Genomic DNA, 24140 nt, shown 5'->3' with positions numbered 1-24140 from the left:
TCAACAAATATAGAGAGAAGACAAAATAACAACATATGCTTCATTAGACTCACCACTGTGTTTTCAAAAATAGAAAAGAGTTATGAAGGAGGAGGGATGAACTCCTCATAAAATGATTATCCTTGTTCTCTCTTGGGGCTAGTTGTTTACCAGTTTGGCCTTGTTTGTTAAACAACACCAACTTTATATGGCATTGTTTATATATAAAAAAATAAATAATAATAATAATAATAATAATTGATATAGAAAAAAAAAAATTGGTATTGAAAAGTAAAATTTTTTTATTTTGTAATAATTTTTTTTTATTTAAATAGTAATAAAAAATGAATAATGTGATATAAAAGTGAAAATGTTTTAATGTTAATTTTTTATTTTTTTTTTTTAAAAAAAAAAAATGAAACGAATAGCATGCGAGAGTGTAGTGAAACACTATCTTAGGTTCTCTATTTGTCAACATTATGGAGTGATAATAGAGAGAACATATATTAAAAAATATTAACTCTGTATCATCACTCCCTTGTTATTGGCACACGTTATTTTGTTTTGGTTTGACTCAGTGGCCACCATCACTTTTATTTCTTTGGAAAAGTAAAAAATATCATTTAATCGATTGACTTCGCCGACGATGCTTTTCATTTTCTGATTTTGGAATTTCCAATCGAAACACTTCCGCCCAGCCTTAATCGCACAAAAAGGTGAATTTCATTTCAATATTTTCTTTTTTATTTAAATTAAGTTTTTGTTGGGGGAGTGATTTGGTAGTAAGTTGAAGTGAGCATGAGGATCAGGATTTTTTGCGTGTGCAGAGTTAGATTTATGCCCGCCCGGGTGGTCATTTTAAGCCATCACTTTTTTTGTTGTTTTTGCTATTGAAATTTTTGTATCCTGAATGATTGAAATATCACGATTGGATTCGCAATAGCATAAGAAATGATTAGGATATGCAAGTTATTTTGCTGTATAAGCTCCTTTGATGGTATGGATTCCATCCCTTTTTTCCCAATATCCCGGTTTATACCAAAGATGGCATGCATGTTTGAAGCAGATAGCGGGGGAAAAGAAAAAATTGGGTAACACAAATGTCATGGATGAGTTGGCTTATTTACTGAATATACTCCAACACACTGTAATTTTTCAATTATCCTTGACGGTGGTTATATGATGATCAATATCAGTTAATAAATAGTTAATAAATGCAATACTTAAAAGCGTTTTAAGCATGTAGTGTTGTAGCATTGTTATTAGATTTCACCATCCATTGCTACACAATTTGGGCTGAAGTATGATCTTGTTGTCTTTTGCTGATGCTTTAATGCTTGTCTTGAATTTGTCTTCAAATAGGTGTGGAATTTTTAGAGAGAATATGTCCCAATACCAAGCAGATGATGCGAAATACATGCTGGATGAACATGAAATGGAAGATGAGTTTCGTGGTAGAGAAATGGCTGGTTCAGATTCTGATGCTGATGAATATGACCACTCGGTTTGTTTTTCTACTCAAATGTTTGACGAGATTACACACACACACACACACACGGAATAGGTGTGGAATGTGCATCTCTGTGGTGTGTATATATATGTATTGTTTAGACAAAAGAAGAAATTTTCATCGTATTTTATGCTAGTGTAATTATTTTTTTGGGAGAAAGGTTGTTTTGAAATGTCTACACTTTACCTAGGCATGTACAAAGAATCACTTCTGGCTCTGGTGCAGAATATTAAGGTAGCCGATACTACTGCTGCTCAAGCTAGGAAAGGAAAAGACATCCAGGGGATCCCTTGGAATAGGCTTAGCATCACTAGAGAGAAATACCGGCAAACTAGGCTAGAACAATACAAGAATAAAGAAAACATCCCTCATTCTGGAGAGGGCTCAGGAAAGGTAAAAGTTACTATTCTTACATTTTTCATATATATATGACTGTTGACAATTGTGATTAACCGAATCAATTGATACAATTACCCTTTTTTTTTTTAAAAAAAAAAAAAAAAATTTATTTAAATCCATCATAAACAGGATTGCAAAGTTACCAAGAAAGGAGGCACATACTACGAGTTCAGACGGAATTCGAGATCTGTGAAGTCAACCATTCTTCATTTTCAGGTTAGGTGAATGAAAGTTATTGTAATAACCTGTAGGTTCTCCCCCCCTCCCCTCCTTTTCCTTCTGAATTTGTTGATTCCTTTTCCCAGGTTGGTTGTCATGAAAATGTTTTGCTTCACCTCATTGATCTGCTTATTTGTGTAATTGGCTCAGATGAATTGATCTCATCATGTCCCTTTGAGTAACAACTCTTTATCAGATGTACTTACTAAAATCGATTAGTTGAATTGCTTTGCTGACATGCACACCAGACATGGATACGGCACTTAACACACTTAGGCATGGCACTTCCTGAAAAATAGGACTTGGGGTGTGATTGACTGACCTACACTTTTTTTGTTTGGTGATGCAGTTGAGGAACTTGGTTTGGGCTACCTCAAATCATGATGTCTACCTTATGTCTCATTTTTCTGTCATCCATTGGTCCTCCTTAACCTGCAGCAAATCTGAAGTTCTCAATGTCTCAGGGCATGTTGCACCATCAGAGGTGGGTGTTTGGGGCAAGAGCTTTTGGTTTGACAAACAACCTTGGATTTATGTCTTTGATGTCTTCTTTAGATGTAGAATTATGATTTCTCCCATGAATTCAATACATCTATTTTCTCATACAGAAACATCCTGGGAGTCTGTTGGAGGGATTTACTCAGACTCAAGTGAGTACTCTTGCTGTAAAAGATAAGTTGCTTGTTGCTGGAGGGTTCCAAGGAGAACTTATTTGCAAGGTAAGTTGCTTAGCTTTTCTATAGTTGCTTTTATTCAATTTCTTCTCTTTGGCGCTGCAGTTGGATGTCCACCTATGTACATGTTGAAGCATGTACTTGTTTTTTGCTTGTCACTTGTGCAGTATCAATTTTTTATGCATTCTTTTGAGTATCCTAGCAATCAAGCTCTACATAGAGAATGCTGATACAAGATAAAGACAACTTCTAACTTCTAAGATTTGAAATTTACTAAGGTTGCTTGCTAGGCTTTTGATAACCACTGTCATCCAGCCACTATCTGTACCCCTTTAAGAGTTATTAGTTTGCATCATGAACAAGTTGTAAAACATCAGGGCTAAATGTTTTTACTGTTTGGCAGCATCTAGATCGGCCTGGCGTTAGTTTTTGTTCCAGGATGACTTGTGATGATAATGCCATCACCAATGCTGTTGAGATCTACGTCAGTTCCAGGTATTTATTTTCCCCTTATCTTGGTGGTGGATCCACGAACTTTCAATAACTAATCTAATTAAACTTTTCTCTTTTAATTTTCAGTGGTGCAGCTCACTTCACGGCTTCAAATAATGACTGTGGAGTTAGAGAATTTGATATGGAGAAATTTCAGCTTACTAAGCACTTCCGATTTCCTTGGCCAGTGAATGTGAGCCACTTGGATTGTTTTTCTGGTTATTTAGATTAATAATTGGACAGTTAGTAATTCTTGGTCGTATATGCATGGTTGGCACTGTTACTGGGTGTTATGTGCTTCATGTCGGGGGATGACATGCATATGGCCTTTTATAGGGATAATTCCACTTCAAACAATGCTAGTGATCTACTCTTGCTTATAGATTGAATCCACTAATTCAGTATACTATTCGGGTCATAGATTGAGATACGTACTGATAAACTTTTAGTTATTAAAAAAAAGGTTTTTATATGCCGTGGTTTTTCCAATTAATGGATGGGTGTTGTGGTTTGTAAAGTTTTGTAGGCCTTTAGCTGCACAAATTACTGCGTTCTACAGAGAGTTGACTGTTACCTTCACTTTGCTTGGGAATTAAAGCGACAGTTGTTTGGGTGATGATGTGATCTTCATCTTCATCTCTGTTGGATATCTGTCTTGCCAGCAATGGTGTGACTTATATAATAATGAGAAGATTTTGCCAAGGATCAATTGGTGGTCATGTCACATCATCTTGTTTGCAGGGCCGTTTTATGTTATTACACAATCACTTGGTAGTTATTTCACTTATTTGGCTATGCTTCTATACTTATAGCAATTTGATCAGATCAGAGGATATTTGTAAAATGATGACCGACTCTTTGGGCCGCGTTGGAGATAATTTCGGTTTAAGATGCATTTATATCTCCTATCTTTTATGTTCCAAAACTATGGGTTTGAATATGTGCCGAGGTTTACATAGGTCATAAGTGTATATAGGGTAGTGGCATTATCGGGCAATAGATTACAGCTTGATGTTGCTTATATTATGTCTAAATTGCTTGGATTAACAAGTGGACGCACCAGATTGTTGTAACATGCTTTTCTTGGGTAATTTGCAGCATACTTCTCTAAGTCCTGATGGTAAACTCCTCATAATTGTGGGAGACAACCCAGAAGGTATGATGGTGGACTCCCAAACTGGAAAGGTACTCTTTGCTTTTAATTCTATCGCCTAAATTTGTGATTACCTATCTGGCACTTAAATAGCTCTAAGCATGTCTAATTTTTTTTTTTTTTTGATCCTTGCAGACAGTGACGACCTTGTGTGGGCACTTGGATTTCTCTTTTGCATCAGCATGGCACCCTGATGGTATCACTTTTGCCACTGGAAACCAGGACAAAACTTGCCGGGTTTGGGATGTCCGAAATCTATCCAAGTCAGTTGCTGTTCTGAAGGGAAACCTTGGAGCTATTCGGTCGATCCGCTATACTTCTGATGGTCAGTATATGGCAATGGCAGAGCCTGCTGACTTCGTGCATGTGTATGATGTGAAAAATGGGTATGAGAAGGAACAAGAGATTGATTTCTTTGGAGAGATATCCGGCATATCATTCAGTCCGGACACAGAGTCTCTTTTTATTGGAGTGTGGGATCGTACATATGGTAGTCTCCTTGATTATGGCAGGTGCCGAAACTCCTCCGGGGAGTTTCATTAGCCATTTCACATACATACTTTAAAATGCATAAATCATTGTCGTTAGGCATGTATTTGGGCGTGGGTTCAAACTTCTGCAATGGATAATCTCTATATATGTCTTATTAGTATTAGCCATTGTAGTTCTCATTGATATTCTCGTGAGACTGGGTTAGGTTATGGCTCAGTTGGATTTGAGGGAGTGTTTGCGGCTCCCACTGTCTAGGCCCCTCATGTGCTGCTCTCAGCGAGTAGGTGCTACTATGTTCACGCTCATGTAGGATAGTCACAATTGGTCTCCTCAGCCTACCATTTTTGATAAAAAATAAAAAAATAAAACTTGTTATTACAACCTTGGCTGTTTTTTTTCCTGCATCGTTTGTCGCCTTAGAAAGTCTTGTAAATAATCTTCCATCGTTTTTGATTTGGTTGGCCGACGTGTACTTTGGAAGCGAATTTGTTTTTGTTTTTAATATAAATTCATATGTAAATTAAGGATTATGAGAAGAAAAAAATCTTAGTGTTGCCTTGTGTTTTTGTATGAAATTCACACTTGGTAGTTGGTACCACCAATTCTAACCACGAACATTTATAATTACACTCATAGTTAAACTTTTAAAATTGTGCATTTTAAAAAATGTTCATCCCTTGTGATTTAAAAATATAAAATTTTTAAAGTTTTTAAATTGTAATTTTTTATAATCTCACTTTTGAAAGATACATTTTAGGTGATTTAGTTTAAAAATTACTTTTACTTCTCGAAAACCGGAATGCTAAACACACTCTAAAATCTAAACCATAAAATAGTTTCTCTCAATTTCACTTAAAATAGATAAAATCTCTCAACTTTTTTTTTTAAAGATATATATAAGGAAACAAAATAAGAAGAGGTGGATACTCCAACCATAAGACCCATGAGCTATAGAGGTAATTTTGAATCCATATTTTCGCTGGGTATTTGATAGCATTTAATTTTATATGCTAACAAATATAGGTTAAATACAATTATACAAACAAATAATTGGAAACGAGTAAAAAGACCAATGCAATGTTTCTTGGGTTAAAAGCCAATAAATGGGCCGCACGCACATGAGGGTTCTGATGCAGACCAAAAAAGAGCATGCTTGAAACGCCTTCTGCAACGAGAATGAGCAAAGATGGATAGCGTAGCAGGAGGAGTGTCCCAAAAGAAAAAAGGTGCGTGCTTTTGTTGAAGTTAAAGGGACCATAGCAAAACTTGTCTCTACAGCAAAAAGACGGACACTACTTTAAGAAAGAGAGACTGAGATAGACTGCACCCCCGGCCACAAAGAAAAACAAAATATGTGAAATGGACATTGATGCTCATAACAATTAAATAAGAAGAGAGAAGATGAAAATCAACGATTTTAAAAATGTTTGATTTCAAAATACGATTTTTAGTACAGTCGTTCAATTTCAAAACATTGATTTTTCTCTATATTTTTAAATTTACATTTTATGTGAATTGTTTAAAATCACATGTTTAATTTGCAAAATTGCAGTGTCAAACGCACTATGAAACTTGCGATTTAAAAATAGTGATTTGAAAATACAATTAAGTGTATGATAAAATTGAAATTTAACTTTTAAAATCAGGTATTCTTAACTAAGCACACTATTATTGTGAATTGAAAATACTGTGATTTAAAAAAAAAAAAAAAATAATTAATTAATTAATTACAACTTTTTAAATAATTTAATTTAAAATCACACATTTAATCCGTAAAATAAGAGGGCGAAGGGCACTCCGAACTAAAACTGTTGGGACCCATTAAAAATTACCCCAAACTGTCCCTTTCGTTGCCTTCCACATTCCCAAAACCAGTGGATAGATAGAGATAAAGCGAAGAAAAAAAAGCTACTACCCTCTCTCTCTCTCTATCGTTCTCGCGATCCAATAACCCCCAAAAAAATCATTTTAATTTTCGACATAAAAACTAAATTAAAAACAAAAAAGATTTTGTCAGCTATCATTTAATCGAATGATTTCGCCGACGATGCTTTTCATTTTCTAATTTTGGAATTTCCAGATCGAAACACTTCCGCCCAGCTTTAATCGCACAAAAAGGTGAGTTTCATTTCTATATTTTATTTTTCGATTATTTACTTAATTGTAATATATTTAGGACCTGGTTACGATCCTAGCTAGGGTTCTGCTTTTTTGATCTCTGCCTCTTTATTTGTTTTAATGATTTTTTTAGCCTGATTTAAAGCTGTTGATGAAAATTGATCCGTGTGTTGTTCACACTTTCTGAATCCGGGTTTTGGGTCTTTTTTTTTTTCTTCCTGTAAATTGTTGTCTTCGATTTGCTATGTTCGCTCTCTCTGATTTGATTTCTGATTTTTATGTAGATTAGGTTTTTTATTTGGGGGGGGGGGGGGGGGGGGGGGTTGTATTTTGTATTGAGAATCAGGATTTTTTGCATGTCTTATGTGCAATTTTTTTCTGACATTTTGTTGAAAGTCGCATTCTTTATTTAGCTAAGCCCTTTGATTCATTGGGGGTATGTAAATGGGCAGAGTTAGATTTATGCCCTCGTGGTCATTTTAAGACATCACTTATTGTTGTTTTTGCTATTGAAATTTTTGTATCCTGAATGATTGAAATATCACAATTGGATTCGCAATAGCATAAGAAATGATTAGGATATGCAAGTTATTTTGCTGTATAAGCTCCTTTGATGGTATGGATTCCACCCCTTTTTTCCCAATATACCGGTTTATACTAAGAATGGCATGCATTTTTGAAGCAGATAGCGGGGGAAAAGTAAAAATGAATAGCTGTTGTGCTTAAATCGTGGTATCTTTTTCACTATATGAATTTTCACGTTACATTTGTTTGCTGTTTGTGTTGTGACAACGGTTCACAATAATTACGGCCCGTACAAGGCTTGAATAGTATTGCCGCATGTTCTATGGTTTTAGTGGATACCATTTTGCAGATCATGTCAATTAATAAATTGCAATTAAGGTTTTATTATCACTATTTTAGATAAATGTTTGCTGACTTTATTAGTGGAGAAATTTATGATGATCTTACCAATTTTTATCAGCAATGGCATGACTACTTGGTTCGTTGAGTAAGTGATTTTTTGTGAATGTATTTTGCAGATCATGTCAACTAATAAATTGCAATTAAGGCTTTATTATCACTATTTTAGATAAATGTTTGCTGACTTTATTAGTGGAGAAATTTATGATGATCTTACCAATTTTTATCAGCAATGGCATGACTACTTGGTTCGTTGAGTAAGTGATTTTTTGTGAATGTATTTTGCAGATCATGTCAACTAATAAATTGCAATTAAGGCTTTATTCTCACTATTTTAGATAAATGTTTGCTGACTTTATTAGTGGAGAAATTTATGATGATCTTACCAATTTTTATCAGCAATGGCATGACTACTTGGTTCATTGAGCAAGTGATTTTTTGTGAATGTATTTTGTGGTAGACTAATCTGGTTGCAAAAATTGGGTAACAGAAATGTCATGGATGAGTTGGCTTATTTACTGAATATACTCCAAGACATTGTAATTTTTCAATTATCCTTGACAGTGGTTATATGATGATCAATATCAGTTAATAAATAGTTAATAAATGCAATACTTAAAAGCATTTTAAGCATGTAGTGTTGTAGCATTGTTATTAGATTTCACCATCTATTGCTACACAATTTGGGCTGAGGTATGATCTTGTTGTCTTTTGCTGATGCTTTAATGCTTGTCTTGAATTTGTCTTGAAATAGGTGTGGAATTTTTAGAGAGAATATGTCCCAATACCAAGCAGACGATGCCGAATACATGGCGGATGAATATGAAATGGAAGATGTTGATGACGACATGGATGATGAGTTTCGTGGTAGAGAAATGGCTGGTTCAGATTCTGATGCTGATGAATATGACCACTCGGTTTGTTTTTCTACTCAAATGTTTGACGAGATTACACACACACACACACACGGAATAGGTGTGGAATGTGCATCTCTGTGGTGTGTATATATATGTATTGTTTAGACAAAAGAAGAAATTTTCATCGTATTTTATGCTAGTGTAATTTTTTTTTTTTGGGAGAAAGGTTGTTTTGAAATGTCTACACTTTACCTAGGCATGTACAAAGAATCACTTCTGGCTCTGGTGCAGAATATTAAGGTAGCCGATACTACTGCTGCTCAAGCTAGGAAAGGAAAAGACATCCAGGGGATCCCTTGGAATAGGCTTAGCATCACTAGAGAGAAATACCGGCAAACTAGGCTAGAACAATACAAGAATTATGAAAACATCCCTCATTCTGGAGAGGGCTCAGGAAAGGTAAAAGTTACTATTCTTACATTTTTCATATATATATGACTGTTGACAATTGTGATTAACCGAATCAATTGATACAATTACCCTTTTTTTTTAAAAAAAAAAAATTTATTTAAATCCATCATAAACAGGATTGCAAAGTTACCAAGAAAGGAGGCACATACTACGAGTTCAGACGGAATTCGAGATCTGTGAAGTCAACCATTCTTCATTTTCAGGTTAGGTGAATGAAAGTTATTGTAATAACCTGTAGGTTCTCCCCCCCTCCCCTCCTTCTGAATTTGTTGATTCCTTTTCCCAGGTTGGTTGTCATGAAAATGTTTTGCTTCACCTCATTGATCTGCTTATTTGTGTAATTGGCTCAGATGAATTGATCTCATCATGCCCCTTTGAGTAACAACTCTTTATCAGATGTACTTACTAAAATCGATTAGTTGAATTGCTTTGCTGACATGCACACCAGACATGGATACGGCACTTAACACACTTAGGCGTGGCACTTCCTGAAAAATAGGACTTGGGGTGTGATTGACTGACCTACACTTTTTTTGTTTGGTGATGCAGTTGAGGAACTTGGTTTGGGCTACCTCAAATCATGATGTCTACCTTATGTCTCATTTTTCTGTCATCCATTGGTCCTCCTTAACCTGCAGCAAATCTGAAGTTCTCAATGTCTCAGGGCATGTTGCACCATCAGAGGTGGGTGTTTGGGGCAAGAGATTTTGGTTTGACAAACAACCTTGGATTTATGTCTTTGATGTCTTCTTTAGATGTAGAATTATGATTTCTCCCATGAATTCAATACATCTATTTTCTCATACAGAAACATCCTGGGAGTCTGTTGGAGGGATTTACTCAGACTCAAGTGAGTACTCTTGCTGTAAAAGATAAGTTGCTTGTTGCTGGAGGGTTCCAAGGAGAACTTATTTGCAAGGTAAGTTGCTTAGCTTTTCTATAGTTGCATTTATTCAATTTCTTCTCATTGACGCTGCAGTCGGATGTCCACTTATGTACATGTTGACAGCATGTACTTGTTTTTTGCTTGTCACTTGTGCAGTATCAATTTTTATGCATTCTTTTGAGTATCCTTGCAATCAAGCTCTACTGAGAGAATGCTGATACAAGATAAAGAAAACTTCTAAGATTTGAAAATTAACTAAGGTTGCTTGCTAGTCTTTTGATAACCACTGTCATCCAGCCACTATCTGTATCCCTTTAAGAGTTATTAGTTTGCATTATGAACAGTTGTAAAACATCAGGGCTAAATGTTTGTTCTCTTAATATTTTTTACTGTTTGGCAGCATCTAGATCGGCCTGGTGTTAGTTTTTGTTCCAGGACGACTTATGAGGATAATGCCATCACCAATGCTGTTGAGATCTATGTCAGTTCCAGGTATTTATTTTCCCCTTATCTTGGTGGTGGATCCACAAACTTCCAATAACTATTCTAATTAAACTTTTCTCTTTTAATTTTCAGTGGTGCAGTTCACTTCACGGCTTCAAATAATGACTGTGGAGTTAGAGACTTTGATATGGAGAAATTTCAGCTTACTAAGCACTTCCGATTTCCTTGGCCAGTGAATGTGAGCCCCTTGGATTGTTTTTCTGGTTATTTAGATTAATAATTGGACAGTTAGTAATTCTTGGTCGTAAATGCATGGTTGGCACTGTTACTGGTTGTTATGTGCTTCATGTCAGGGGGGGATGACATGCATATGGTCTTTTATTGGGATAATTCCACTTCAAATAATGCTCATGATACTCTTGCTTACAGATTGAACCCACTAATTCAGTATACTATTCGGGTCATAGATTTAGATACGTACTAATAAAGTTTTAGTTGTTAAAAAAAAGGTTTTTACTGCCGTGGTTTTTCCAATTAATGGATGGGTGTTGTGGTTTGTAAAGTTTTGTAGCGTTTAGCTGCACAAATTACTGCGTTCTACAGGGAGTTGACTGTTACCTTCACTTTGGTTAGGCATTAAAGTGACAGTTGTTTGGGTGATGATGTGATCTTCATCTTCATCTCTGTTGGATATCTGTCTTGCCTGCAATGGTGTGACTTATACAATAATGAGAAGATTTTGCCAAGGATCAATTGATGGTCATGTCACATCATCTTGTTTGCTGGGCCGTTTTATGTTATTACACAATCACTTGGTAGTTATTTGGCTATGCTTCTATACTTATAGCAATTTTGTCAGATCAGAGGATATTATGTAAAATGATGACCGACTCTGTGGGCCATGTTTGCGATAGTTTTGGTTTAATATGCATTTATATCTCCTATCTTTTATGTTCCAAAACTATGGGTTGGAATGTGTGCCGAGGTTTACGTGGGTCATAAGTGTATCTATGGTAGTGGCATTATTGGGCAATAGATTGCACCTTGATGTTTCTTAGATTATGGCTAAATTGCGAACTATGGTAGTTCACATTACCGTTAACAAGTGGATGCACCAGATTGTTGTGACATGCTTTTCTTGGCTAATTTGCAGCATACTTCTCTAAGTCCTGATGGTAAACTCCTTATAATTGTGGGAGACAACCCAGAAGGTATGATGGTGGACTCCCAAACTGGAAAGGTACTCTTTGCTTTTAATTCTATCGCCTAAATTGGTGATTATCTATCTGGCACTTAAATAGCTCTAAGCATGTCTAATTTTTTTTTTTTTTTTTGATCCTTGCAGACAGTGACGACCTTGTGTGGGCACTTAGATTTCTCTTTTGCATCAGCATGGCACCCTGATGGTATCACTTTTGCTACTGGAAACCAGGACAAAACTTGCCGGGTTTGGGATGTCCGAAATCTATCCAAGTCGGTTGCTGTTCTGAAGGGAAACCTTGGAGCTATTCGGTCGATCCGCTATACTTCTGATGGTCAGTATATGGCAATGGCAGAGCCTGCTGACTTCGTGCATGTGTATGATGTAAAAAATGGGTATGAGAAGGAACAAGAGATTGATTTCTTTGGAGAGATATCCGGCATATCATTCAGTCCGGACACAGAGTCTCTTTTTATCGGAGTGTGGGATCGTACATATGGTAGTCTCCTTGATTATGGCAGGTGCCGAAACTACTCATACCTTGATTCTCTAATTTGAGTCGAATGTGAAACCAACAAATAAGTGTGTCGGTGCATCTGATTGGTTGGGGGCAATGGAAAAAACTAGTACTATATATGATGCAGTTGGAGAGGATTTAGTTGTACATTTGGTATGTTGTGCAATTGTAGCAAATTGTTCTATTTTGTTGTAACTGTGGATTTATAATGAAGTGTTTAAAAAGGAGGGGGTGTACAGAAGGCTGGAAAAGGCAATGCTTGTGCCAACAAGGGAAAAGAAAGAACCAGTGTGTTTGTAGGGTTAGATGGCTGGTTGCTATCCTTGGTGTATCTTAGAAAATTTTCACTCTTATGAGAACATGTTTGGTGGAACTTATCAATGATCACAGCTGTTTTCTTTCTCTTCCCAATGTTGGAGTTTCTTCTGCAATCTTGAATCGTAATAAGTCTATTCCATGGGAGGCATACACATTTTTAGTGTAGTAAAACCTTTTAGAAACAACATTGACGGTGTTGAATACTCGGCTGCAAACTGCATGATAAGCTCCAAGAGAAACCCTTTCTCAAAACATGCAAGTAGTTTTGACAATATTCATTATGTTTTGATAAGTTATTATGTTGTGGTTAATGAGTTTGTATTGAAATTGTTTCTCTTCAGTTGATCTTTTTGTTTCATCGTAGTTATGGCCAAAGTTTGTAAGATCTTTGAAAGAGAATTTCTTCACCATAACTCTTTATCAGTTATTGATGAAAATTGTTTGAATGATGTCAAGAGAAAGGATGATACAAGGAGAACATTGGCGGTAATACAGTTGCCAAGGGAAAGAAGCAAGCTTCAATGATGAACGATGAGATTGAATCTTCTAGCTAGAAGTTATACATGTAGTAAGACTAGATTTTTAAGTCATTTTCTTCTTATTAACCCTTAAGTGGCCTAAGACACATGGAATATTTAATTAAAATTAAAGGTAAATTGTTCGGATTGCAAATAAACAGAATAAAAATGTACTGATCATACACCATATAATCTTAAGAGTGGTTAGAATCGTTTTTGCTTAGTTAATGGGAAATGTGTAGTTATAAAATTAAAAATTTAGTATTCAATGGGCTTGAAAGTTGCATCAAACTCGGCCCAGCTGCCCAAAATAAAATAAAATATCGGTCTGTTGAAAAATTGAACCCGACGTGAATCGAACACGCAACCTTCTGATCTGGAGTCAGACGCGCTACCATTGCGCCACGGATCCGATGTAGAGTAAGTGTACCATTAAACATGTAATGGATTCTGTCCTACACAAAAATAAGTCCCTGTGGTTCACATATTCGTAACGAAAAATCTCTAATCCAGAAGTGACCAATGGACAAAAGCCAAGTCATCTTCAAAATCTTCTCTTGCATGATTCCCATCCGCACAATCGCTTCCATTTTGATCTGGTGGAGTGGAGTATATGATCTTTAAGGCCTCAAACTCATCTTCTGCTCCAACACATATATCATAATCTACAGATCGAGTTGAGACCTAGCTAGCTAGCGTCCTCCTAATTAAGCAATGGCATCCTCCTCCTCCACTCTGTACTCCACCCCAGCCTTCTCACCCACCATCCAGAGGGGTGGTGGCTTGAGCCACATCATCACTCCTTCCAACATCTCCTTCCAAGGCCTCAGGCCCCTCACCAAGCTGAGCGCCACCACCAAGCTGAGCGCCACCACCCCCAAAAGAAGGATGAGTAGTATTGTGAAGGCAGAGGCTCTGAACCCAGCGCTGGTGATAAGCCTGAGCACAGGGCTATCCCTGTTCTTGGGGAGGTTCGTGTTCTTCAACTTCCAGAGGGAGAACGTGGCGAAGCAGGTGCCTGAGCAGAACGGGCTGACCCACTTCGAGGCCGGTGATACTCGTGCCAAGGAGTACGTTAGCCTCCTCAAATCAAACGACCCAGTTGGGTTCAACATCGTTGACGTCCTTGCTTGGGGTTCCATCGGCCACATCGTCGCTTACTACATCTTGGCCACTTCCAGCAACGGCTATGATCCCAAGTTCTTCGACTGATTTTATTTTCCCTGTAACTTTGTAATATGTATAGTTTATTTTTAGCCTGGGGCTGGGGGTATCGGAGTTTAATTTCTTCTCTTTATTTTTGTCTTTAGTTTCATTTAATTTCCATGTTTGATTCATCATGGGTTTGCATGAAAAAGTCAAGTGGCAGATCGAGGGTTGTGCTTTCTTAATTTATATTCTGCTCTCTTCCGTCTCATCTTGGAAAATTTCACAATCTCCATTAATCTTCCCTCTGAAGAAAACAACACTCGCAGAGAGAGAGAGAGAACCAGAGTATGCTTTTCTTTCTTTATTTCTTACGAGCACCAACAATCATCTCCGTCTCCCGTCTTGTAGCTTATTAGCTTAATTTGATGCGGGCCAGTGTCCCTCTTTGCTTTTGGATAGCTTTACGGGTCGACCCGCGACGCACATACAAAACAGGATAAATGCTATTAATTTAGAGACTTGTCCATTACAATTTACATGAAAGTGAAATTTTTTCTATAAAATTAAAAAAAAAAAAAGAAATAAAAAAGGTGAAAATTAACATTTGGATCATTCTTTAACGAGCCCTTTTATTGATTTGAAGACTGATTTTTATTACTACGTGATTTCATTTTTTAGTCATATAATGGTCTGTTAAATAACATTAATATGAATTTGCTCATTTTCTCTACACTTTGATATGTACTAATTAAGAGCACTAGCCATAGCTTTTCTTAGATTTTTCTTAAACTTAAATAACCAAACAACTTTTTACTTTCGTATTCAAATAAACTTTACAGTAATTTTCCTTATCATGTTCTTATACAATTTAAATAGTTTTTAAAATAAATGTTAAGGTTAATAGGGAGGAAAGAGAAAGTCATTTAGATATTATTTCAAATAAATGTTATGAGAAAGTGAGAGGAAAGAAAGAAAAGATAAAGTATTTTTTTGAATAAAATAGTGATAAGTGAAGCAAAAGTACTTTTGCTTAGGATAATACTTTTGGTTTCCTTGGATAACCCTTTGTTTAGGAACCTAAAGAGAGTTTGTTGTATTGGGCATTTTTTTTTTAAGAAGGGAATGAGATTTAGAGAGTATGTTGCTAATTCTCTAAGGTAATGAAATTTTTGAAATGAGCACTTACAATTGGTAACACTCATTTTGCACTTATCCTCAAACTACCAACTGTGACATTTAACTATCATTTAGGTGCAAAGAACCTCCTCTATTTCCTGTTTACACTAAAATAAATAGAAAATAAAGCCCATGACTATTACATGAAAAATTGTGACTTAAAATGTCCAAAATATGCCTTTTTAACGCTAAATTGACTTAAATACCATTTTATACTCCAAGAAGTGATTCTAATTATCACATCAACATTATGTGATAATTGTAGGATAAAAATGTTGTTTATGGCATTAGTCTAATATGTTTTGGAATAGTAATACTTAATACTACACTTCTATCTCACTCTCATCCCACTGAGTTAATGTGGTCGTGCCTATCAACGACAACAATAGTTGATGGACACTGTAATATTAGCCTAGTGTGATTGGAGTGAGATGAAAATGCAGTATTTAGCATTACTCTTTCAGTATTATAATATTTGTTAGACAAAATTTTTTTCAAAATCCTTTAAACCCGGTTTATAAAAATGTCACGTGCTTCTTTGAATGCAAGAAGCACATGCTTTTAATATATTATTTTTAAACTTTATCTATACTATTAAAAAAGTATGTATTTTTCATGCTCAAGAGATATATCATTTTTAATAGACCAAACTCAACAGAAGAAAGTTCCTCTTACCCAATTTAAAAGAATGCTCACTTCATATTTGTTGGGTTTTTTTTTTTGTGTGTGTTTTTTGGGTTTTCTCTTTTCCATTTTTAATCCTCTTCCCCAGACTGGAATGGGCCCTCCTCAGTCCTCAGTCCTCATGATTCATAATTATTTATTCAATTAATCACAAAAAATAATAATTATTTATTCAATTTACTTTAGAATAAATAGAAATACAAAATTAGCACAATATGAAAGTCGCAATCTTGCTTAGTTTTTTACCCTAATAACCCAATCTGGTCTTCCTCTTATATTAAGCCCCAACAGCAGCAAAAACAACCAACAACGACAAAGACAAAATCTAATCAAAATTCAGATCCTCGGAATAATCTTAAGTAACAAGTCTCTCTGCTATTTATTAATATTAAGCAGAGAAAGGACGTTTTGCTTACTTTTGATAAGTTGCTGGTATCTTCAGGTAGGAATAGGTTTGGAGAATCTTTAGAGCTTCTTTTACCTCCCTTCAGACCTAAAAAATGTCTACCCACTATCACCATCTGTCCGAGGACCCAGCAACAACAACAATTAACCAAAACCCTTCGGCTATTTCAGCTCAGCAACAACAGCTTAGCACCGGGACCGCAAATGGGCAACCAGTTACCACCAAAAGATCTTATCCTTCAGCCACTGCGTCCTATGAGGAAGTCGCTCAAAGTTCCGACATTTTCTGGGAAAAACTCAAGGCTTTTCACAATTCCTTCGGAACCAAATTCATGTAAGTGTGTTTCTCTGTATACCCTTGATTTTTGTTCTTCTCTTGTTTTGTTTTTTCTTTCCTCAGATGGGTTTTCATTTATGGTTGTTTTTCTTATCTGGGTCAGTTAGTGAGCTAAGGTTCCGGTGCTTTTGCTGTGTAGTTTCAATTTTATGACAAAATTTTTACGCTCACAGTGTAACCTTATCTTCCCTCTTATCATGTTACGATTCTCTATTTGTATATGTTGAAGTGAAGTATGTATAGGATATAACATCTTAACGTTTTCAAGTGAATTAGATACCAAAAGAATGTTGGCCTCCTCTGTCTTAACATATCAAAATTTGTGTTCGAATAAGCACCATTTCATTAGGGCATATGATAACAATCTTACTGTATTAAAACTTTCCAGTTCTTCAGTGACCAAAATTACCTTGCCCTTCCCCCTGTCTCCAATTCAAGATTGTGATTGGAGAAGCATCACAAATCAGGAAGAAATTGTGTTTTTCAAATTATTGGGATTTAACTCAAGGAATTGGTAAAGGACTTTGTAAATTTAATGCATAATGAATGTATCCGCATCTTGGGTACATCAATTGTAATTTTGACATTGGTTAGAAAATTAGGACCTTGGTGGTAATTAAAGTTAATGGTTTCCAATTGCTTATTCTCTTTTTCTTAGATGAGTTGAAATCATGATTAAAATTGATATGATAAATGCTAGATACAATCCTTGTTAAATAATAATAAAAAAGACTAATGGTTGGTTGGGACTGCCACATTAGCATTGTTAGAAGAATGTTGGATAGAATTATAATGTCTAGCATTTCTCAAGTGGTATAGAAACGCTAGTCTTGCAAAATTCATGCCATGTCGTGCTAATATATATGTTGGCCCTGAGTTATCATCTAATGGTAGATGAGCAAATCCACTCTCTAATTCAAGATTTTTGTTTTTAATATCTAACTACAGCTTCTTGGTGTTATTCTTTGGGCATAAATCAGGAAAAATTATGTACAACTGTTCAAGAAATGGTGGAGCATGGGTCTTGTAATTTTTCCTTGAAGAAAGCTATATATAAGAGAAGAAAGGATGGGAATCCAGAAGGGTGTCATGGTTTGCAACATGTGAATCCACAATATGTTAGAAGTTACTAGAGACAAAATCTTCACCTTTTAAGTAGGTGATTAGTGAAGGATGCTTCGACCTTTGTCCCTTTAAATGAAGTAAAGGAAGTCCTCCAATGGGCTTTTAGAGATAAATTGGGTTTAGTCGTGAAACTCTTACTGTTCCAAGATAGATTTGTCTACTGATGAACATAATTAAATATTCTGTATGCTTATTGGTTTCATCATACTCTTTGTGATGATATTGCATATGTATTATAAATCTCTCCCTACCTTCTAGCTGCTTAACCCGAATCCTTTCCGTATGCTTGCCTAATTTTCATGGAATACGATGTAGTGTAGAAAATATGAAAAATGGATGGGAAAGTGATTGGTGTTCTTTTACGCTCTTTGTTTCTATAGGGTCCCTACTATAGCAAAAAGGATAATAGATCTACATCGCCTTTTTGTAGAAGTCACATCTCGAGGTGGCGTTGAAAAGGTATGGTTACTTTTTTCCTTTTCCCTGTGTAATTAGATTCTGTGTGCAGTATATTAAGTGATTAAGTCCGAGGCAAAACCTACTGTCACAAAAATGTTCATTATTCACAACCCCAATATTCCATAGGTTCGATTAAAGAATACTGTCAGGTGTGGTTTTCTTCTCATGTGACCTGCACTGACTTTGTTTTTCGATTTTCCTTTTTCTTGTAAAAATATTTTTTGAGAGATGAATGAGGCTATGAGTATAGCTGAATGTGATGACTTTGAACTTTGAACTTTAAGTTGTCTCAGTAAAGTTCTAAGTTAGCATACAGGTTTTTGAATGGGTCCGATTTTGTCCACTCATAGTTTATTGTTATTGAGGATATTTCAAATATTTCAAGATTTTTTTTCTTTGTTCTAGTTCTTTTAATTTCCTCTTAAACTTGTTACAGGTTATTAGAGAACGTAAATGGAAAGAAGTAATTGTGGCCTTCAATTTCCCCACGACAATTACGAGTGCATCATTTGTCTTACGCAAGAATTATCTATCATTGCTTTATCACTTTGAGCAGGTCTATTACTTCCACAAGCAAGGTCCTTCAGTCTCAATGCCTGGTAATAGGCATGACTCTTGTTTATCCAAGTTAAGTTCTTTCAAGTTTTTCCTGTGGGGTAGGTAATTATTTCTATTTTCTATTCTTGCAGTTCCTGCAAACAGAAAGCTTGTCAATGGGTCAGCCACACTTGAGGAAGGTGCCACTAGAAACGAATTGTCAGGTCAGGGTAAGTATAGCTATCAATTGGTGGTGTTTGGCTTTATTGCATTGGTTCTAAATATATCACTAATATTCATATTTGTCTTCCAAAGGTTTCCAGATAACATCTTTAATTTATTAGTGTTAGGTTTTATGTTGGCTAATTTCAAAATTAAGTTTGGGGTACGTCTAAGGCTGTTAGTTAGATTGGGACCTTTAATTGGAATACAGAACTTGGTCAAATTAATGGTTAGAACTGCTCAGTCGGTACCTTAGTTGGGGAATGTCCGAACGAGACACTTTACATGAAATCAAATTTCTGTTCTAGAACCATCTGATCGGTATGGCAGTCGCACCATGTCCAAACAGGATACTTCAAAGCACAACAAGAAGGTTTCCATGGTTAGTGGGATGGTCAGACTCACGTCGAAACGAGTCTATTCAAGTGCATTAATTGGAAGTCCTAGTGTTGGTCTGTCAATTCCACGGTTAGACCTCGTCCAAACGTTGACAACATTTAAGTTGTGAAACCCTAGCTTTGTTTGAATGAGACATTTATCTGTTGGAATGCTGCCTTCAAACATTGTTTTTTTTAGTAACTGACTTTTACCAAAAGATTGGGTTTTCTCAGGGTCTATATCAACCTCATAGTGCACGTTTTTTCATGACATTGAGACCATTATTCAGTGTGCTAAGAGAGACCTTTTACATGTATGCGCCCAATTTTATATCACTCTTAGACTGTGTTTAAATCATACAAATTTCTAAAAACCTACACCAATGAGAGTTCCCTGTTAAAAGAGGAGACTTGATAGAAGAATTGGCAAGAGTTTTGAAGCTATTGCGGTAGTGACAAATGTTTAATTACAAATGTTTTGTAAGTATAAATTGTTTGTAGTTTGATTTTCTATAGTAGATGCATTTTTGGGTTTGGTTGCCCTGGTGGTTTTACTTTTGAAGAGTTCTTCAAAATGTTTCAATTTCGTGACCAAAATTGCTGTGCTTGATTTATTTTATACTTTAGTTAATTTTGGTGATTGTTTGTGGTTGTGAAAATTTTAAACACCTATGCACCTCCCTCTTGTTTGGGGTTGTTGGGCGTAATTTCACTTAGTTCTGAACACTAGTTGTAGAGGTAGTGACAAGTACAATTTGTGTGTGTGCTACTAGACGTGTTCCACGGGTGGGTTTATGAGCTTTCAAGCTTCCGGTTTATGGCTTACGTTCAAGTGACTCTCCATTTATGATTGGTTTTGATATGTCTACCGGTCTGGATTGCATTGGAACCTTAAGCGTTGTGTAGATTACCTTTTATTTGCTACTCTTAGAATTGCGTTGGAGAATTTTTGAGAGGCTAAGAAGTGGAATTTCTCTTTTTATCACATCTTCAAGTTTAGTTGTTGAGTACAGACATCCATCATTAGTGATGGAGCTTGTACAGTATCCCTTTGCAGTAACCTCCTCAACTTGTAAATAAGAAAGATGAACAACAGTGGGAATTTTATTAGGGAAGCTATGTATGGAATTTATGAACGTGCTCTCAAAGTTTATACATTTACCCTTATGCATATATAATTTATTTTTTCAAGTGGTTGGATGTATGTTAGCATGCATAGCTGCAATAAAGATCTTTGCTGTCTGTCACATATGCAGCTACTCCAATGCTGCCGCTTGGCTGTGTGGTGAATGGAACAATTGATGGAAAATTTGATAATGGATATCTGGTTACGGTGAACCTGGGTACTGATCAACTGAAAGGTGTCCTGTATCATATTCCTCAACATGTTTCAAAGGGTTCTTATTCTTTGGACAAGCCTACTCGCCGGAACCGAAAGAGATCCAGGTTGGAATTACGTGATCCATCTCGGCCGAAATCAAACAGAAGTGGTTACAATTTCTTCTTTGCTGAGCATTATGCCAGGCTAAAGCCTTCGTACTATGGGCAAGAGAAAGCCATCAGCAAAAAGATTGGGCTTCTTTGGAGCAATCTCACGGAAGCTGAAAAACAGGTAGATGATACATTATTTCCTCTTCCTTCTTTGGTAACTCTAGTCTCTATTTTTTTTTTTTTTTTTAGCTATACTTGTGTCCGATTTGCTGGATAGATTGTTAAGGATTTGTGACATGTCTATAGGATTGTAAAACATATTTGTAAGAAGTTTACCTGGACATTGCTTGCTCTTATCGCAGCAAGTCATGATAATTTTGTTAATGGTCTTGTGATAGGGTTTTAGGGTTTATATGGGATCCATTAGTGAGATTGGCAAAATATATATTTTCTAGTTTGTGGATTTTTATCTCTATCAGAAGTATCTATTACAACATTTAGTTCCGTCTATGCAGGTTTATCAGGAGAAAGGGTTGATAGACAAGGAGAGATACAGGACTGAAATGATGGAGTATAAATCTTCCTATGATTCAACACCTCATTAGTCTCCATTTTGTAGGTTAATTTGGCAACCATTTCTTTGGACACCAGCTTCCTCTCAACTTTTATTCCTGTTGTTGTTTGTTAATCTGTTACCTTTCCCGCCTCAATCTTTCTTTACAAAGACTACCCCATAGTTTTTCCCTCACAAAGATTGTGGGAGGTTAAAGGTGCAGATGATCTGTAACATAACTAGAAATATTTATTTCTCGATCTTGTTTTGATAGAACACAATTGCATCAATTTGCATAGTTTTGGAATGCTACTGGAATCAGAGAGTTGCGTTAAACAATCAGAAGATTGAAATACGCAGTGGAAGGTATTGCCCATGTTGGGCAAGCTTGCAGCTAAACCTGAACAGAATCAAGAGTTTATATAAGAAAGTAACATCCTGCAAAGCTCTCTCTCTCTCTCTCTCTCTCTCTCTCTCTCTCTCTCTGTGTGGCACCTTGCATATGCCAAACATGGTGTAATCATCATTCTTCATAGCCTATAAGCTTTGGATTTGGTGGACCCAAAAGGCAGGTTCCGTTTGTACAACCTTTTGCCTTTTGGGAAGGTGTCATTCTGTCTGCATACTTCACAGCATTGTTTTGTCTTTGTCCAAGAGTACTTGGATGGCCACCAATAAACTATATTATTTAATGGAAATTACCTTCTTCCTTCGGAGCTTCAGTCTTGTAACGTATAAGGATCTCTAACTTTCTAAGTCTAATAATTAAATGCATGAATTTTGACCATTCAAAAAATACCCGTTTTATTATTAAGGCTGCGTAGGTTTAATTATTAGTATATTGTTCGGGGAATTACACTTTACCTCCTAGGCTACGTCAAAATAAACTTTGATGCAGTTCTTTCCCAGCATTAACTGCCATTCGCATTTGGCACTTCCTCCTCAAATGTAGTTGTGCTATCGATATGACCCAAATGAAGAAGAGACACTCGCTACCCTCTTTCTTTTGCAGTCAAAACATAACTATCAGCATATTATTATTATCCTTTCTTTTTTTTTTAAAAAAAAAAAAAAAACCATATTATCCTTAAAAGGAGACTCCTTGTTTGTCATAATTAGTTTTCAAAAACTAATTATCCTCCCAAAATTCTTAAAATTACCATTGAATCATAATTCAAAACTAGTTCTACTAGAGTAAGAATAGAATAAGAAGACGTTATCTAATGAGAAGAAACCCACTTATGATTATCTAAGTGAGCAACTTATCCTCTTAATTAGTTATATATAGAGTCCTAGCTAGTACACGACTGCTCCCTACATATAGTCGGTGAATGATAGATATAACAAATTTGTTGTGTACATTAATTCAAAGTTGACAAAATCAATGTTGTTTTAAGTGGAATACCAAATGGGCAAATTGGGTAGGCAGTTGGGTTCCATTCCCAACCTTCCAACCCGGGTACAGCCGGAGAGATTGTGGCTGAGCTGTAACCCATCACAAATTCATCACCTTAACATTATTAGTAAATGCAAAATAGGGCTAGCTTTTTATTTTTTTTTATTTTTAATCAAATAAGGAAATTAAGGGATTACAGGGGATATGGGCTAGCTACTTAATTTCCAACATTATTATTTCTTTTAATCTTATGGTAACTTTTGTTTTTTGTTTTTGGTTCACCACCATTAAAGCAGTAATCGGAGGAGCATACCAAATTGGTAGGCTCTAAATTAAAGCAGCATGCAACAATTCAGATATAGACATGCTCTTTTTCTTTTTTTTTTTTAATTATTATTTTATTTTTATAGCTAGCAAGCTTGATATATAAGTCCAGTTATTGTTTGTCTTCTATGGTCTATTTAATGGTTTAGATTTTGTTAATTTTGTTCCATCTACTCGTGTACGTGATGTTGCTTCATTTAAATATGGTGTCACGTGGCAACATTTACATCATGTAAATTGACCCGTCTTGTATAGCTTCTCCTTTTTTTTTCTTTTTTTTTTTTTTTGAAGAAAATTCTTGTGTAATAAACTTTTTTTTTTTTTTTTTTAATCATAAGCTAACCGAAATTATGATGGCCTTTAATTCTAATGAAACAGCATTGCATCATGGTTTAATAATATAGAAGCAAATTAATAAAATGGAATTACTCCTACAACCTAATTAGCAGAGGTTGTTAACTTGTTATTATCATTTTTATTTTTATATTAGATATCATTTCCCCACTGAAGATCAAAGTTCTTATGGGGGGTAAATTATGATGGAGTTGTCATCCTATCAATATTTATGGGGCCTCATTTATATATCTATTGGTGAGATTTACTTGTAGATCAAAACGGTTCAAATAAATTTATCAATAATATAGTTCAAATTAATGTAGCCTATATATGGGAAAAATTAGAGTACCTGTTTTTTTATAATAAAATTAATTTAAAAGTATAATTTTTATTTTGTTATTTTTTATATAATTACATTTTTATTCTATAACTGTGTCGACTCACAATGCTGACGTGT

General features: G+C 35.5%; 4 protein-coding genes and 1 non-coding gene across 5 annotated transcripts; 4 read left to right on the top strand and 1 right to left on the bottom strand.

The window, feature by feature from the left end:
- Positions 1 to 487: 487 nt before the first annotated feature.
- On the top strand, positions 488 to 5085 carry LOC132176270 (putative WD repeat-containing protein C2A9.03). The gene is made up of 10 exons (XM_059588430.2): positions 488 to 695; positions 1342 to 1483; positions 1715 to 1882; positions 2018 to 2104; positions 2457 to 2591; positions 2716 to 2826; positions 3185 to 3276; positions 3361 to 3466; positions 4372 to 4458; positions 4562 to 5085. The coding sequence occupies exons 2-10, from the start codon at positions 1364 to 1366 to the stop codon at positions 4967 to 4969; spliced, it is 1314 nt and encodes a 437-aa protein (XP_059444413.2). The 5' UTR covers positions 488 to 695; positions 1342 to 1363; the 3' UTR covers positions 4970 to 5085.
- Positions 5086 to 6795: 1710 nt separating this feature from the next.
- On the top strand, positions 6796 to 12738 carry LOC132174706 (putative WD repeat-containing protein C2A9.03). Its single transcript, XM_059586350.2, has 10 exons — positions 6796 to 7036; positions 8715 to 8877; positions 9109 to 9276; positions 9405 to 9491; positions 9838 to 9972; positions 10097 to 10207; positions 10575 to 10666; positions 10751 to 10856; positions 11772 to 11858; positions 11964 to 12738. The coding sequence occupies exons 2-10, from the start codon at positions 8737 to 8739 to the stop codon at positions 12375 to 12377; spliced, it is 1341 nt and encodes a 446-aa protein (XP_059442333.1). The 5' UTR covers positions 6796 to 7036; positions 8715 to 8736; the 3' UTR covers positions 12378 to 12738.
- A 774-nt stretch (positions 12739 to 13512) lies between these two features.
- TRNAW-CCA (transfer RNA tryptophan (anticodon CCA)) lies at positions 13513 to 13584 on the bottom strand. Its single transcript has one exon. It is a non-coding gene; the product is annotated as a tRNA-Trp (tRNA).
- A 171-nt stretch (positions 13585 to 13755) lies between these two features.
- PSAG (photosystem I subunit G) lies at positions 13756 to 14567 on the top strand. Its single transcript, XM_059587375.2, has one exon. It carries the CDS (start codon positions 13887 to 13889, stop codon positions 14382 to 14384), a length of 498 nt encoding a protein of 165 aa, XP_059443358.1. The 5' UTR covers positions 13756 to 13886; the 3' UTR covers positions 14385 to 14567.
- Positions 14568 to 16505: 1938 nt separating this feature from the next.
- Positions 16506 to 21917, top strand: LOC132176053 (high mobility group B protein 10). Its single transcript, XM_059588165.1, has 6 exons — positions 16506 to 16920; positions 18429 to 18507; positions 18944 to 19106; positions 19197 to 19274; positions 20900 to 21255; positions 21590 to 21917. Exons 1-6 carry the CDS (start codon positions 16682 to 16684, stop codon positions 21677 to 21679), a joined length of 1005 nt encoding a protein of 334 aa, XP_059444148.1. The 5' UTR covers positions 16506 to 16681; the 3' UTR covers positions 21680 to 21917.
- Positions 21918 to 24140: the final 2223 nt, after the last annotated feature.

The sequence above is a fragment of the Corylus avellana genome, chromosome 3 (assembly GCF_965113065.1).
Source record: "Corylus avellana chromosome 3, dhCorAvel1.hap1.2, whole genome shotgun sequence".
NCBI lineage: Eukaryota > Viridiplantae > Streptophyta > Magnoliopsida > Fagales > Betulaceae > Corylus > Corylus avellana.
Note: the sequence above shows the minus strand (reverse complement) of the source record. Positions and strands in the feature narration are given on the sequence as shown.

What these genes read in the sequence shown, in the direction of transcription:
- LOC132176270 (XM_059588430.2), top strand. Translation starts at nt 1,364, where the DNA reads ATGTCCCAATACCAAGCAGATGATGCGAAATACATGCTGGATGAACAT. An exon ending in GGCATGTTGCACCATCAGAG is followed by an intron (nt 2,592 to 2,715) that starts GTGGGTGTTTGG and finishes TTTCTCATACAG; the next exon opens with AAACATCCTGGGAGTCTGTT. An exon ending in GATTTCCTTGGCCAGTGAAT is followed by an intron (nt 3,467 to 4,371) that starts GTGAGCCACTTG and finishes GGTAATTTGCAG; the next exon opens with CATACTTCTCTAAGTCCTGA.
- LOC132174706 (XM_059586350.2), top strand. Translation starts at nt 8,737, where the DNA reads ATGTCCCAATACCAAGCAGACGATGCCGAATACATGGCGGATGAATAT. An exon ending in CTGATGAATATGACCACTCG is followed by an intron (nt 8,878 to 9,108) that starts GTTTGTTTTTCT and finishes GCTCTGGTGCAG; the next exon opens with AATATTAAGGTAGCCGATAC. An exon ending in TGGACTCCCAAACTGGAAAG is followed by an intron (nt 11,859 to 11,963) that starts GTACTCTTTGCT and finishes TGATCCTTGCAG; the next exon opens with ACAGTGACGACCTTGTGTGG.
- PSAG (XM_059587375.2), top strand. Translation starts at nt 13,887, where the DNA reads ATGGCATCCTCCTCCTCCACTCTGTACTCCACCCCAGCCTTCTCACCC.
- LOC132176053 (XM_059588165.1), top strand. Translation starts at nt 16,682, where the DNA reads ATGTCTACCCACTATCACCATCTGTCCGAGGACCCAGCAACAACAACA. An exon ending in AAACGAATTGTCAGGTCAGG is followed by an intron (nt 19,275 to 20,899) that starts GTAAGTATAGCT and finishes TCACATATGCAG; the next exon opens with CTACTCCAATGCTGCCGCTT. An exon ending in TCACGGAAGCTGAAAAACAG is followed by an intron (nt 21,256 to 21,589) that starts GTAGATGATACA and finishes CCGTCTATGCAG; the next exon opens with GTTTATCAGGAGAAAGGGTT.